This window comes from Pelophylax lessonae (assembly GCF_965119305.1).
Source record: "Pelophylax lessonae genome assembly, chromosome: 10".
Lineage (NCBI taxonomy): Eukaryota > Metazoa > Chordata > Amphibia > Anura > Ranidae > Pelophylax > Pelophylax lessonae.
Window position 1 is genome coordinate 107,921,460 of NC_138777.1, and position 14,964 is coordinate 107,936,423.

Sequence of the window (14,964 nt, forward strand, 5' to 3'; positions counted from 1 at the left end):
CCAGATCCTCCTCTGCTCAGGTCCCTGGCTGGAGCTCCTGGCCCCTTCATTCTGTGGAGTGCCCCCCCAGCAAGAAGCTTCGGCCCGCCTCTTTTCTGTCCTGATTGGCTAACAGTGATTGATTGACAACAGCGGGAGCCAATGTCTCAGCCAATCAGGCGGACAAGGCACTCCTGCACATCGCTGGATAGAGATGGGGCTCAGGTATTAGGGGGGCTAAAGGGGGCTGCTGCACACAGAAGGCTTTTTGTCTTAATGCATAGAATGCATTAAGATAAAAAACCTTCTGACTTTACAACTTAAGTAAAAATCATAATCTAAAATCATAAATGTCTATAACCTGGTCAGAGATTCACTTTAATAACTTGGAGGATAATCTCCAGGAAAGCGTTACTCTGTTTTATCATTCTATATACAGTATGTTCCGGGGTTTGGTACTGTGCTTCCAGGAATCACCAATTCCAAATGCACCTTTCCTTCAAGCTATATATTGATAATCTGCCTGCTTCACCAAATGTTTCAGGGACTTTTAAATAGAAATGTAGGAGAACTCAAGAGAAATCACTAACATTTTCCAAAAAAGCAGCATTTCCTATATGTCCCCTGAAAAAGAGGCTGTTCTCAATCTGGTAAGAGGCCAGAGTTGTGCTGCGAAGATGAAACTGAAATAACCATGGAGGTCTTATAGAACATTAGTAGAAACAAACCTTTTTCTTCTGAAGTAAATCCTGATGCAGCTTCTACTTTCTCCAAAATTTTCCTTAGTTTCATTATTTTTGTTGCACATACATATCCATATCTGAAGGTAAAGATAAAACATAATATAAACAAAAAGCAATGGCGCCAACTAAAAAAAAAAAGGATTTTTGTATTCACTGTAAATTTCCATTTTGGGACGCTGGAAATCTTTAACCTTTGGGTCTTACTGTTGACCGGTGTCCCTCAACACACACTCAAAGAAAATATGATTTTGTACTCACCATAAAAACCTTTTAAACCTTCAGGACAACCAAAAGCCAGAAGGGTGGGTATACAAATGCTAACAGACCAAAGAAAACAGGCAATTGATGACCACCTGCAGTTAGTAAAGCCACCTGAAGTACTATAAGCTCATAGCTGGCAGCAGATGAGGCCTGAACATCCACCTGGTAGAACTTTGAAAACAAAACAGAAGACCAGGCTGCAGCCTTGCAAATCTTGGAATATATGCTTGATGCCACAAAAAGTACTCACTTTGTTGAATCACCTCATGATTTTATTATAGCACTTGGTCTTTTTGGGTATGAGTCAGCATTGCCCACTCTTCTTTGCAAAAACAATCCAAATCTATCAGATTACGAGGGCATCCCCTGTGCACAGCCCTCTTCAGATCACCCCACAGATTTTGAATCGGATTCAGGTCTGGGCTCTGGTTGGGCCATTCCAAAACGTTAATCTTCTTCTGGTGAAGCCATTCCTTTGTTGATTTGGATGTATGCTTTGGGTCGTTATCATGCTGAAAGATGAAGTTCCTCTTCATGTTTAGCTTTCTAGCAGAAGCCTGAAGGTTTTGTGCCAATATTGACTGGTATTTGGAACTGTTCATAATTCCCTCTACCTTGACTAAGGCCCCTGTTCCAGCTGAAGAAAAAACGTCCCAAAGTATGATGCTGTCACCACCATGCCTTACTGTGAGTATGGTGTTCTTTTGGTGATGTGCAGTGTTGTTTTTGCACCAAACATATTTTTTTGAAATTATGGCCAAAAAGTTCAACCTTGGTTTCATCAGACCATAACACATTTTCCCACATGCTTTTGGGAGACTTTAGATGTGTTTTTCTAAACTTTAGCCAGGCTTGGATGTTTTTCTTTATAAGAAAAGGCTTCTGTCTGTCTTGCCTCTCTACCCTATAACCCAGACATATGAAGAGTACGGGAGATTGTTGTCACATGTACCACACAGCCAGTACTTTCCAGATATTCCTGCAGCTCCTTTTATGTTGCTGTAGGCCTCTTGGCAGCCTCCCTGACCAGTTTTCTTCTAATCTTTTCATCAATTGTGGAGGGATGTCCAGTTCTTGGTAATGTCACTGTTGTGCCATATTTTTTTCCACTTGATGACTGTCTTTACTGTGTTCCATGGTATATCTGATGCCTTGGAAATTATTTTGTACCCTTCTCCTGACTGATACCTTTTAATAATGAGATCCCTCTGATGCTTTAGAAGCTCTCTGCGGACCATGGCTTTGCTGTAGGATGCGACTAAGAAAATGTCAGGAAAAACCTACTAGAACAGCTGAACTTTATTTGGGGATAATCAGAGGCACTTTAAATGATGGCAGGTGTGTATTGACTCCTATTTAACATGAGTTTGAATATGATTGGTTATTTCTGAACACAACTACATCCCCAGTTATAAGAGGGTGTGTACATGAATGCAACCACATTATCTGAGTTTTTCATTTTTACTTCCCCTTCTAAAATGTTTCAGTTTGTTTTTCAATTGAGTTGTACAGTTTATAGGTCACATTAAAGGTGGAAAAAGTTTTGAAATGATTTACCTTTGTCTCATTTTTTACCTCACAGAAACCTGTGATGGAGGAGAGAGGGTGCTGGCTCTGCACGCGACATGTAAAAACAGAAAATGTCCAGATGGCCACACTGCGATGCAATTCACATTCATTGGGATAGATAAAATCCTTACAGCATAGCAGAGGTACAGGAACAAAAACAGCTGGTGCATGTCGCACTTGAGTCAGTGCTTAATCATAGCTAAGATTAGGCACTGACAAGTGTGAAACGCATGAGCGTTTTTGTTCCTGTACCTCTGCTATGCTGTAAGGATTTTATCTATCCCAATAAATGTGAATTGCATTGGAGTGCGGCTGTCATGTCACGCATGTAGAGCCACCACCCTCTCTCTGTGCTCAGACAAGGCTGATTTGAGGAATTATTCACCTTGAGCGGTGTTTTTTCACAAGTTGTTATAACACTTTTTATTTGCACTGCAATTAATATTTTTAGGCATTGTTATTTTCAGTAAATACAATGGCAAATACAGTTGTTATAGCTTATCAAATTACAGGTAACCACAAGGTACCTGTTCTATAAAGAATCTTCTTTGCCTCTCCCTGATTTAGCTTTATTTAGTTACTGGCCAGTCTTTTACGGTTTTCATGATTTAGCTCCATCAACTGCCACTTCACTTCCCAAATGAACACCTTAAAGTGATTGTAAAGTCCTTTTTCTTTTTAGTTAAAAAAACAAAACATGTTAAACTTACCTGCCCTGTGTAGTGATTGGGCACAGAGCAGCCTGGATCCTCCTCTTCTCGGGTTTCTCGTCAGTGCTCCTGGCTCCTCCCTCCTGTTGAGTGGCCCCACAGCAAGCAGCTTGCTATGGAGTCACAAGAGCTGAGTCACAGCTCTGTGTGTTCATTCACACATGCAGCCACGGCCTGGCCCCCCCTCTCTTCCCATTGGCTGACTGATTTTGATTGACAGCAGCGGGAGCCAATTGCGCCACGCTGCTGTCTCAGCCAATAAGGGGGGGGGGGGGTCCCGGGCACTGCTGCAACATTGCTGGATCTAGATGGGGCTCAGGTAAATATTGGGGGGAGTGCTGCACACAGAAGGCATTTTATCTTAATGCATAGAATGCATTAAGATAAAAAAAACCTTATGCCTTTACAACCACATTAATGGCCACTTAGATCACTTTTATTGGAAACGGGGATGGCAGTAGGTTGAGCTTAGTCAATGAAACTTAGGCCCCCACTAACAAAGTGAAACCATATCAAAGAGGGGTACAGAAGACATACTGGTGGAAAATTTTCAATTCCATCTCATGGCAATGCAATGCTGAACATGAGCTGCAAGATGCATCATGAGACAGATTTGTTATAAGGTTACAACCGCATTCATAAGTTTCTTTAGCTATTCTAAAGTTCTACTGGAACCTAACAAAACCTGACCCTGACCACCTAAATATGTGTCTGTTTCCTACCTTCAGTAATAAATTTGTCTCAGAAGCTTGCAAACTATTTCACTTGACTGTCTAAGAATACAGACGCACAGGCCTGTAAACCAGTAGCAGAGTCTTTGCCAAAGGAGAAAAAGTCTGATTTGTGACTACTTGTGCCACTAATTTGCTTGATAAATGTCCCCCCACTGTATTCCTTGTTGAAGCAGAGCTATACTCCCTTTCACTTCAGTGCTGCAGCATCCTGGAGCTCCCTGCCAGCTACTTATTTCTTTGGCCGGTCTGCTTCTTGGTACCGAGCTTCCGCCATTTTCATTGGTCGAGCTGAAATTATGTCATTCATCTCAGCTCTGCCAAAATTGTACACTAAAATACACATGCAGAATTAAGCAAACAGGGTGGACAGACAGGTAAGAAACTTTGATGCATAGTATGTATTGTCTACATTAAATATCCTGCTTGTCTGACATTTTTTTTTTTTTTTAAGTTCCACTTTAATTGACAGCAATTATGCTAGGACATCTGTTCTCAGTTTAAAATTAAGTACATCGCGACTTTAAACCTAAGGTGGTAATGGGACTTATGCAATAGTATGCATAAAACTATACTTCTCCCCAATAACTTCATCTTTATATAGTTATATCACAGATGTTTCTGTAACTGACAAGATGAAACAGTAGAAGCACAGATGATAACAGATTATGGCTTCTCTAACACATTGCTAAACTACTATGCAATTTTTAGAAAAAGCACTGGATATTGGGATAAGGATCACACATGCATGCTATTAAATGTGAGGCTGTGATTTAACCTACATTCTTAGAGGATTCACAATCTCCGTCCTAAGAAGTGCTTGTGTTTCACTGTAGTATTCCACATCTGTTTTCTCTTTCGGTCTCAGAAGGACAGAGTCTAGCACTGAACTGAAGGAAAATAAGCTGTATGGAAAGATGAGGGCAGTTTTATAATGTTATCAGAGGTATACAAAAATCAAGCATATAATGGATATAAGAACTTTATCTACTCACCAAAATAAGGTTGAGTCAAGGTAGCAGGAATTGTAATGGCCCTGGATACCTTTCTTCTTTCCAATCATTACCTCTAAGCCTTCTTTTTCTGTTCGTGGAGGAGTGTTCCCTTCAACTACTTCACTTAAGTATCCACCGAAAGCTTACAACAAAACAAAATTACAATTATGTCAATATATCTATCATCTAATCTATCAATATAGACAACTAAACCATCACCCCTTGTGACATTTTCCAAGCTGATCAGTAAAATTAACCAAATGAAACCAGTTAAAATTCCTCAAGTGTTCTGCAATATTATAAAGTATAGATCAAAAGGTCCCGTCTTTTTAAATCTTACATAGAGGAGCTATTGGGAAAAGAAAGTTGTAATAAAGAATCAAACAAGTCGCTTGAGCAATGACAGAGCCAGTAAAGCTCCTAATGTGTTACTGGAAAAAGTGTGGCCTCCATCTACAGAGAAAAAAATATGAACAAACCTGCACATGTACCTTACAAAGGCATAAGGACGCCTTCTAGGTTTTCTAAATTATACTTGGTATATTTTATATAGCCATTTTAGAAACAAATCATAGTGTTGAGGTAGCGTTCTTGCAGTTGGTTCTCTTGAAAGGTGTTACCTAATGAGTTACAGCGCTCAATCTGATTGGAGACCGGCTGAAGTGATGCGAACCTCGAGTCTGGCCTGCAGCTCTTCAGTTTCACAAAAAGTGCTTTTTTAGGGGCACAGGTAAAATATCTTGTCCCCTTGAAAGTGCCGTCAGTGCATCCTGCGCATTCGTCTTCCTAAGAGGTGTCCAAAAGAAAAGAGGAAAAGCAGTTACATTGTTCCTTGAGACAAGAGTACTCAGAGTAATGAGCACAAGGAGTTCCCAAGGAGAACTCATGGGAAACTATAACATGATAAACTTTAAGCAGGTTCTGTTGAACTGGGTTAGAACTTCAGAATGAACCTGGCTTACCCCTAATGATGAGCTTGTAAACACAACTAACTCTAAAGTGGAACTACACTGTATCTAAGCACCATAATGCATCTGAATTTAAATGCTATTTAATTAATTGGTAATATTTAAAGCAAACCTCCATGCTTAATTGTAGTAAGAAATCACTTTTAAAAACACCTCCTAGCATTACTGGCTGAGGCCATCTTGAGTAAAGGCAGATGAATAAAGTAGCATTTATTTCCTGGAATCAATCTGCCCTTCTCAGCTAAGCACACCCTCAAGCTCAGACATGCAGGCAGGGGGGTGTGCTTAGCTGAGAAAACCCCTCCTCTCCTCCTGAAGACTGGTGTACAACCCCAATTCCAAAATTCATAAAAAGTCTACATAAAACAGAAGCAATGATTTGCAAATCTCATAAACCAATATTTTATTCACAATAGAAAAAACATCAAATATTTAAACTGAGAAAATGTACCATTTAAAAAAAGAAAAGGTAACTTTGAAGTTGATGGCAGCAACATGTCTGAAAAAAGTAGGGACAGGGCAACAAAAAGCTGGCAAATTATATGGTACAAACAAGGAGGTGCTGGAACAAAATGTTGCAATTCGGTTAATTGGCAACCGGTCAGTAACATGATTGGGTATAAAAAGCCCATCTTAGAGTGTCAGAGAAGGTAGGCAGAGGTTCAATCTGTGAAAAACAGAGTATAAAAATTGTCAAACTATTTCAAAATAATGTTTCTCAATGTAAAATTGCAAAGACTTGAAATATATCATCATCTATAATACATAAGATTCAGAGAATCTGGAGAATCCTGTGTGCAAGGGACAAGGCTGAAACGCAATACTGGATGCATTCAGGCCCTTTAGGCAGCACTGCATAAAAAACAGGCATTATTCTGTGATGTATATCACTGCATAGGCTCCGGAATATTTCCAAAATTCACTGTCTGAACACAGTTTGCCGTGCCATCCAAAAATGCAAGGTAAAGCTCTGTCATGCAAAAAATTTTATATCTGAACATGACACAGAAAAGCAGCCATCTCCTCATTTAAATTGTATGTTGCTAAGTGGAAAACTGTTCAGTGGTCACACAAATCGATATTTGAGATTCTTTTTGGCAACCATGGATGCCACATCCTCTGGACTAAAGAGGAGATGGACCTTCCTGTTAATTATCAGCAATCAGTTAAAAAGCCTGCATCTCTGATGGTATGGGGGTACAATAGTGCATATGAAATGGGCAGCTGGAAATGAAATCTGGAAAGGCTCCATCAATGCTGAAAAATATATCTAGGTTTTAGAGCAGCATATGCTCCCATCCAGACGATGTCTTTTTCATTGAAGGCAATGCATATTTCAGCAGGACAACACTAAATTGTTGCTCTTGATCTTGTTTGCAGTGCTAACTCACATACGTGGTGCGATCGCTGTTTGCGTATGCATGCAAGACAAGCGCCTGTGTTCGCTTTTGTGAGCAAGCATAGGGGGCCAGGGGAGCTTTACATTTTTTAAAAAAAATTTATTATTTATTTATTTTATTTATTTTTACATGGTGTCTTTATTTTTATTTTATTTATTTTTTTATCAACTTTATAGCTATCACAAGGGATGAATAACATCCCTTATGATAGCATGGGCAGTGTCAGGTATTCTTTACTGAGAGATCACAGGTCTATTAGACGCCCATATCCCTCCTCAGCCCTTAAAAGCATTAGATCAAAACAAGATCGGTTTGATCCAATGCTTTCCCAAGCCAGTATTGGCTTGTTTAAATCTGACTGAACTGGAAGTGATGAAATACTTGTCACTTCTGGTTTCTTAGACCATAGAGATGATCAGGGACATTCCAGTCCATGATCATCTCTACGGGAAGCTAGCAGAACTGCCTGCTGAATTCCCAAGCTCTCTGGTGGAACGGGAGAGCCTGGTAAGGCAGTGGAAGGCATGTTTTTTCTGCCCCCCAAACCGCAAATTATAAAGAGGCCTGAAAATGGTACAGTTTCTCATTTTAAACATTTGATATGTTTTCTATTTTCTTTTGTGAATAAAATATGGGTTATGAAATTCGCAAAGTCATTGCATTCTATTTTATTGTAGATTCTACACAGATCCCAACATTTTTTGACTTGGGGTTGTACATTCCAGGACTCTTCAGAAGAAGAGGAGCTTTTTTTTTTTAGCTAAGCACACCCTCCTGTTACTGATTTTATCCTTTATTTGTGCTATAGACCCAAACCTGTTCCTGAGCTTTCACTAATCTTGTGGGATGCCTAAAGGAGCAAAGAGACTTAAATATCCCCCATGTATTGATGAACTGACCGGCCTAGAGGCGAGTGCAGCGAGAACTACCAGAACAATAACTAACATGACCTTCCAGACTGACTTTTTAACTATAGTAGAAGACTTGCCACCATATATTTTAGATGTAATGGAAGCTATAGTTACCTGCCAGGCAGCCTTGACCTGCAAGATTATATTTCTACAGCTAGATATTGGGCTGGTCCATTAGAACAAAATTTGATCCTAACTAACTACAGCAGAGCTGAGGCTTAGTCATGTGGAAGATGAGACTAACAAGTCAACTACTTCCATCCAGTACTTGCAGAATAAAATTAGGGCTCTAGAATATCAGGCTGAAGGTGCCGAAAATCTCAATAGGAGGAACAACCTCCACATTCTGGGGCTAGCGGAAGGAGCTTAAGGAAACAACTTGACAGTGTTTGTAGAGGAATTGCAGCAGATCTTTACCCCAAGTGCTCATCTCTCTCCATATTTTACAGTGGATAGGGCACATTGTGCCACCCTGGCCCAGGCCTCTAGGCTTCCCACCACATACCCCAATCCCTTTCCTTCTGAATGTCTGAGACCACAATGAAAAAAAAGACACCATTATTTATATCCAGGCCCGCTGAACTAGATGCACATGTCTAATTCCATTCCATAAGTAATAATAAAAGCAAGTAGCACCTTGATGTTTTTTGGAGATTATTTTTTTTATACAATACTGTGCAAATGTTTTAGGCACTGAAAAAATACTCTGAAGTGAGAATGTTTTTTTTTTTTTAATTTTTTTTTTTTTACTACGTCACCTCTTCGGACGAACTATGTCTGAAGAGTGAGAGTGAAGCATTTAAAACAAGCTCCTAGCTGCAGTTGAACAGAATTGTTGGACATTTTTTTTCATTAGTGCTGCAGCCAATCAACTGCAGTGCTGATGAATGTATTTTGATAGTGGAGAAGTACCGCTGTCAGAATACAGTAACACAGCAGGGAGGATTCCTCCATTCACCTCACTTGTGTGGGTAAGGGAATTAGTTCAGTTTGATCAGGCTGCTGGTTGATTGAAAAAACGGATCCATGTATGGCCTGCTTTAGTTACATTAACCCCCAGCTCACCAGAAGAGAACAGTGGCTTAGGGCATAGAAGAAGGGGGGTTTAAACAAAAAGAAGACGAATCAGCATAAGGGACACATCCTACTGACTGTAAGTTAAGTGCTGATTTTTCTGGTTTTAATTTTAGCTACACTGTTCTTATGTTTTAATTAGGCTTTAGGGTTGACCTGTACCAAAGTGAGGGATGGCAGGCTGTCTGGTAAGCTGAAGATGGAGGGCTAATTAGCCCAGGACCAATAGTCCTTATAAATGAAAATTAGACATACATGCACCCCCTTTCCTGCCTGGAGCACTCCATATGCTTAGAAGAGGTCATTCACTGCCACCTCCCAGGGCTTTTAGACCGTGAATATTAGCGTCTCTTGAATCGCAAAGAGAAGGTTGACCTTTGTCCCGCTTGAAGCCACTCCTGTGTAGAAATAGAAACACCGGTCTGTTATGGTCTCTCAGGCCCTGAGGAAGCCTTGAGCGAAACGCGTCGGCTTGCTGGGGACCTACATTGACCGAATCCAGCTTGAGACCCATCTTCCATCCTACACAGGCTTCTGTGGTCATATCCCCTTTGGGGATTGTTTCTGTACTGCTAGTGACCTTATATGTTTTTATCTATATATGTTAAGTTTGTCATCTTTCAAGAATGCATGGTTGTCCATGCGTATTTTATTCTATGTTTATCAATAAAATGTAACTTTGGTTTTACAAATACTGGTTTTGCTTCTGATCCTTCTGCTCCCACTGGCCTGTAAAGCCCCATCTTTTTCTTTCCTCTATTTTTGTTGGTCCTACAGGGGTAAGGGCCTCAAATTGCACGGTTTTCTGTATAGATGTCAGAATACAGTAACACAGCAGGGAGGATTCCTCCATTCACCTCACTTGTGTGGGTAAGGGAATTAGTTCAGTTTGATCAGGCTGCTGGTTGATTGAAAAAACTGATCCATGTATGGCCTGCTTTAGTTACATTAACCCCCAGCTCACCAGAAGAGAACAGTGGCTTGGGGCATAGAAGAAGGGGGGTTTAAACAAAAAGAAGACGAATCAGCATAAGGGACACATCCTACTGACTGTAAGTTAAGTGCTGATTTTTCTGGTTTTAATTTTAGCTACACTGTTCTTATGTTTTAATTAGGCTTTAGGGTTGACCTGTACCAAAGTGAGGGATACATTAAAGAAAAAAATACATAGTTAAAATATTTACATACACACACTGTATATTTACTCGTTTAAAAGCCAAAGTATTTGCTGCTGTATAGCCAATTTTGTGATTTACAAACATTTTTCACACTGACCAGCCAGACGATACACATGACACAGATACCGATAAAGAAATTCACTTTTGTGATTGGGCAATTCAGCTTTCTATGTTACCTCTCCACCTCCAGCCTCCCCATTGAACAGTAAATCAGCATCAATAACTGTATCAAGTAAGTAGGAGTTAACAAGGGAGACATTAAGTTGAAGGATGACCTAACTGACTTGGAGAGGTGTGTGTATTACAAGAACAGCCCCTTAAGTAAAACAGTAAACATATGTTTTTATCATTAATACATTTAGGTGTTTGCTGCTTTTCCAGGACAGAATGCTGCCCAGGTTACACTTAGTTCTGGTGACTACAAGTCTAGGCATTTGGTCAAATGAACCATAAGCCTAGGTTCACACTATGAATTGCATATGAATCACACAGGAACCACACCAAATTCCTGTACAATTCCATATTCAGCTCACACAAGTTCCTGGAATGAGCTCTCAAAGTACTGGGTAATGCAGTGACCACCAGCTGGATACTGGAGCATGCATGACGCTGTAAATATTTGCCAGCACATCATGTATTTTCAAATAAGTTAAAAGGTTTTCTTTGAAGATCAATCACATTACAAAAAAGTGCAATGTTTCGGAGCCACACAGGGCCCTTAGTCAGGCATGTGGCGAAAATCACATGCCTGATGAAGGGGCCCTTCATGGCTCCAAAATGTTGCACTTTTTTGTAATGTGATCTTCAATTAAAAAAAAAAAATGTCATTAAGGATTCATTTTGTGCTGGCAAATATTTGCACAGGGATGGCACATTCCTGAACAATTCACATGCAATTTAGTGCGGTGCAATTTGAGCCCATTAAATTTGAGTGGGCATAATTTGCACCACATCAGCACCAAAGTGGTGCATGCAGCAATTTTGGGAAAGCACTGCAACCAGTTGACATGGGCGTTTTGTACTATGCAATCCGATACAGGCAAATGAACTGCATTTGCAACCTGCATTTGTGTTGTCGTTAATATTGCACTGACACCCGCTACAGATTGCGAAGGCAGTGCAATCTGAATGTGGTGCAGAAAACACGCAAAAATCGCAGGTTTCCCGCACCACATTCTAGTGTAAACAAGGGCCAAAAACCAAAACAGATTAGCATCAATTCATAACTAGTGGTATCTAAATAAAAAAACCTTATAAATACTGCTAAAATGTATAAGCATAGTGAAGAAATGAATATACGTGAATGTTAATGGTATACACAACATCTTGCAGCTTAAAAACCAGAAATATCATCCAGGTACTAAATAAACTGAAGTCTCATTCACGTGGGTGCTGAGGCCAGTACACCATGAACTGCCCATTTTGTAAAGCATCTGGAGCCGCCAGATGCTGCACACAGGCGGCCCATGTTAGTCTATAGGTATGCAAAGGCTGTACGGACCCAGACACTTGTCCTAATTTGACAAGCATGCAGGTCACTGTGTCAAAGCAGATGCTGCGTCCCCATAGACCTAGATGGGCTGCTTGCACCCAGCATCTGGCAGTTCTAGACACAAAAACAAATAGCCAATTCACAGTGCATTCTCAGCGCCCATATGAATGAAGACCTAGAAAACAAAATGTGGGGCTGTGTACAGCTGAATTGTGGTTGTTCTACCTTTTAAGCCACACTTGTCTTTTAAATATTCTGTTTTTAATCCTTTTAAACAAAATGAGTTTTCTTGTTTTATGGCAGTATACCTCTGCACTTTGTCTCCTTTATTTCACAGCACTGATTGCATCTTGGTCTCCGCATATAGCAACCAAGGTCCTTGAGAAAATCAGAACTGATACCTGCATCTATTAGAGACATTCACTGCCCCTTGACATAAAAAGGTAAAAGTTGTGCCCAGGAATGTTAAGTAAAGAAACACTTAATTTTCACACCTTTTCGAACATCTACATGAATTTAAAAATCACCTGTGAGTCAGTCATGCAATTAGGAGCAATCACTGGTTATATGCGATATTAAGTAAATTGTTACAGTTACATAGTTACATAATTGTTGCCAATTACCAGCTCCAGTCCTGCCAGCATTTCATTTACTCCTACAGGTTGACCAATCCAACGGATCACCCCATAGAAAGGTGGGTTTTCCTTAACCTCAGCAAGTGATCCCACCTCAAGGCCGTGCAAATTAGAGATGTGGGGCAGTTCTGGTGGGCTGTCTTGCAGGGAAGAATGGTTCATCTCTCCAATGACTGACTGTACAGACAATGAGAGAGGAGTGTGTCCCATTGTGCCATTGGTACTGGACATCTTGGAAAGGCTGAAGGGAAGAGAATGGAATCTATTCTCCCCAGGTGAACAGCTGCTTGCTGTAGGCTGCAAAGGGGGTGAACAATGTCCATATGATGATGGAGAAGTCTCTGTCAGAGATTTTGCTGAATCTTCAACAACTAGAAGAAATCACATAGATACGAGTCATTAACAAGATGGTTTACTAAACATTTATAAATGATTTGTAGAAAAATGTCATCAACCAGGTTTGTCCCTTCCCTAGTTGATAGCATACAGCTTTCATGAAAAAGACATAGCATTAAACCTATGCATTCACCTATGTCTCAAAGTAAAGTTTATATATGGGCAAAATGTATTTTTCTTTTAGTTTTGGATAGAGTGTTGAGCGGTTAGAACCCCTGTCAAGTTTTTATTACTCTGTGTAGCCATCACCTATTTCTCCTGGTGACCTTTGTTGTCACCAGAATAGAATTTGAGGGAACATTTTATAATGGGGACAGCTGTCTGAAAGGTGACTTTGTAGAGGTTTCTGCTCACTTTCTGTTACATCTCTGGCACAGGAAGTTAACCCCTTGACGCCGCTGTAACGCAAATATGCATCCCTCGGCTTCAAAGGGTTGTACCGAGATAATGCCTGCAGTACCATTTTTTTAGAGCGGACAGTCGGCTTTCTTGTAATAATAATCGATATGGCTATTTGAGCAACTCAGCTGTTATTACAAGCAGCAGAACGGGACGTCCCCCCACCCCCCTCCCACCACCTTCCGCAGCTCGCCTGGGCTTTCCTGTCCCATGGAGAGGTCCTAGCGACCACCCGGCACGGCAACCACCCGGCCCAGAGACCTGAACAAAGCTTGAATCACCTTTGGTTGGGTCTCGGATCTAGTAACTCGGAAGCGATGTCAGGACATTACTTCCAGGATGCTGAAGACTTAAATGCGCCAGATTATAAAAAAAATGACAGTATTCAAAACAGCCAAACTTAGCGTTTTGAATGCTTTTAAGTGCAAAGGAGAAATTTGGTGTCTTATGGACCCCAGATCCCTACATAAAAAGAGTACCTGTCAATGCCTTCTACTGTGACAAGAGAGGTTTACATTCCTTGTGACAGCAAAAAAAGTAATAAAAAAAAAAATGTAGGTGCCCCATCCCTCCATGCTCACGCGCAGAATCAAACACATAAGCAAGTCGCACCCACAAATGTAAACAGTGTTAAAACCACATATGTGAAGTATTGCTGCGATCGTTAGAGCGAGAGAAATAATTCTAACAGTCCTCCTCTGTAACTCTAAACAGTCAACCTGTAGAAATGTTTAAAGTGTTGCTTATGGAGATTTTTAAGTACCGTAGTTGGTCGCCATTCCACGAGTGTGTGCAATTTTAAAAGGATGACATGTTTGGTATCTAGAGTAAAATCTTTTACATTATACAAAAAATTGGGCTAACTTTACTGTTTCGTTGTTTTTTTAATTCATGAAAGTGTATTTCTTCCAAAAAAAATTGCATTTGAAAGACCGCTGCGCAAATACAGTGTGACATAAAATATTGCAATGATTGCCATTTTATTCTCTAGGGTCTCTGCTAAAAAAAAAATATATATATATATATATATATATATATATATATATAAATTGTTTGGGGGTTCTATGTAATTTTCTAGCAAAACATACTGATTTTAACTTGTAAGCAACAAGTGTCGGAAAGAGGCCTAGGCATGAAGGGGTTAAAGTGATTGTAAAGTCTCTTTTTTTCTTTTTTAAAATAACAAACACGTTACACTTTCTTCCTCTGTGCAGTTGGCTTTGCACAGAGCAGCCTGGATCCTCCTCTTCTCAGGTCCTTCGTTGCTGCTTTTAGCCCCTCCCTCCTGTCAAATGTCCCCACAGCAAGCAAATTGCTATGGGGCACCCGAGCCAAGCTGCAGCTCCAGCTCCGTCTATCCAGGCAGACAGAGCTGTCGTTCGGCCCGCCCCCTCTTTTTCCTGGTTGACTAATTGAGTGTGATTGACAGCAGCAGGAGCCAATGACACTGCTGCTGTGTCTCAGCCAATCAGGAGAGAGAGTCCCAATTTGTGGACATCGGTGGACAGAGATGGGGCTCAGGT

At 40.5% G+C, this 14,964-nt stretch overlaps 1 protein-coding gene across 2 annotated transcripts in view; it reads right to left on the reverse strand.

The window, feature by feature from the left end:
- The window catches only part of CYLD (CYLD lysine 63 deubiquitinase), a 190,879-nt gene that overhangs the window by 72,273 nt on the left and 103,642 nt on the right, over window positions 1–14,964 (reverse strand). For both annotated transcript variants that reach the window (XM_082269854.1, XM_082269853.1), the window contains 5 exons: window positions 12,635–13,017; window positions 5,609–5,774; window positions 4,989–5,130; window positions 4,776–4,898; window positions 708–799 (listed from right to left, as the gene is read on the reverse strand). In XM_082269854.1, the coding sequence (XP_082125980.1) occupies window positions 708–799; window positions 4,776–4,898; window positions 4,989–5,130; window positions 5,609–5,774; window positions 12,635–13,017 (906 nt within the window). The remainder of the gene's footprint in view (window positions 1–707; window positions 800–4,775; window positions 4,899–4,988; window positions 5,131–5,608; window positions 5,775–12,634; window positions 13,018–14,964) is intronic.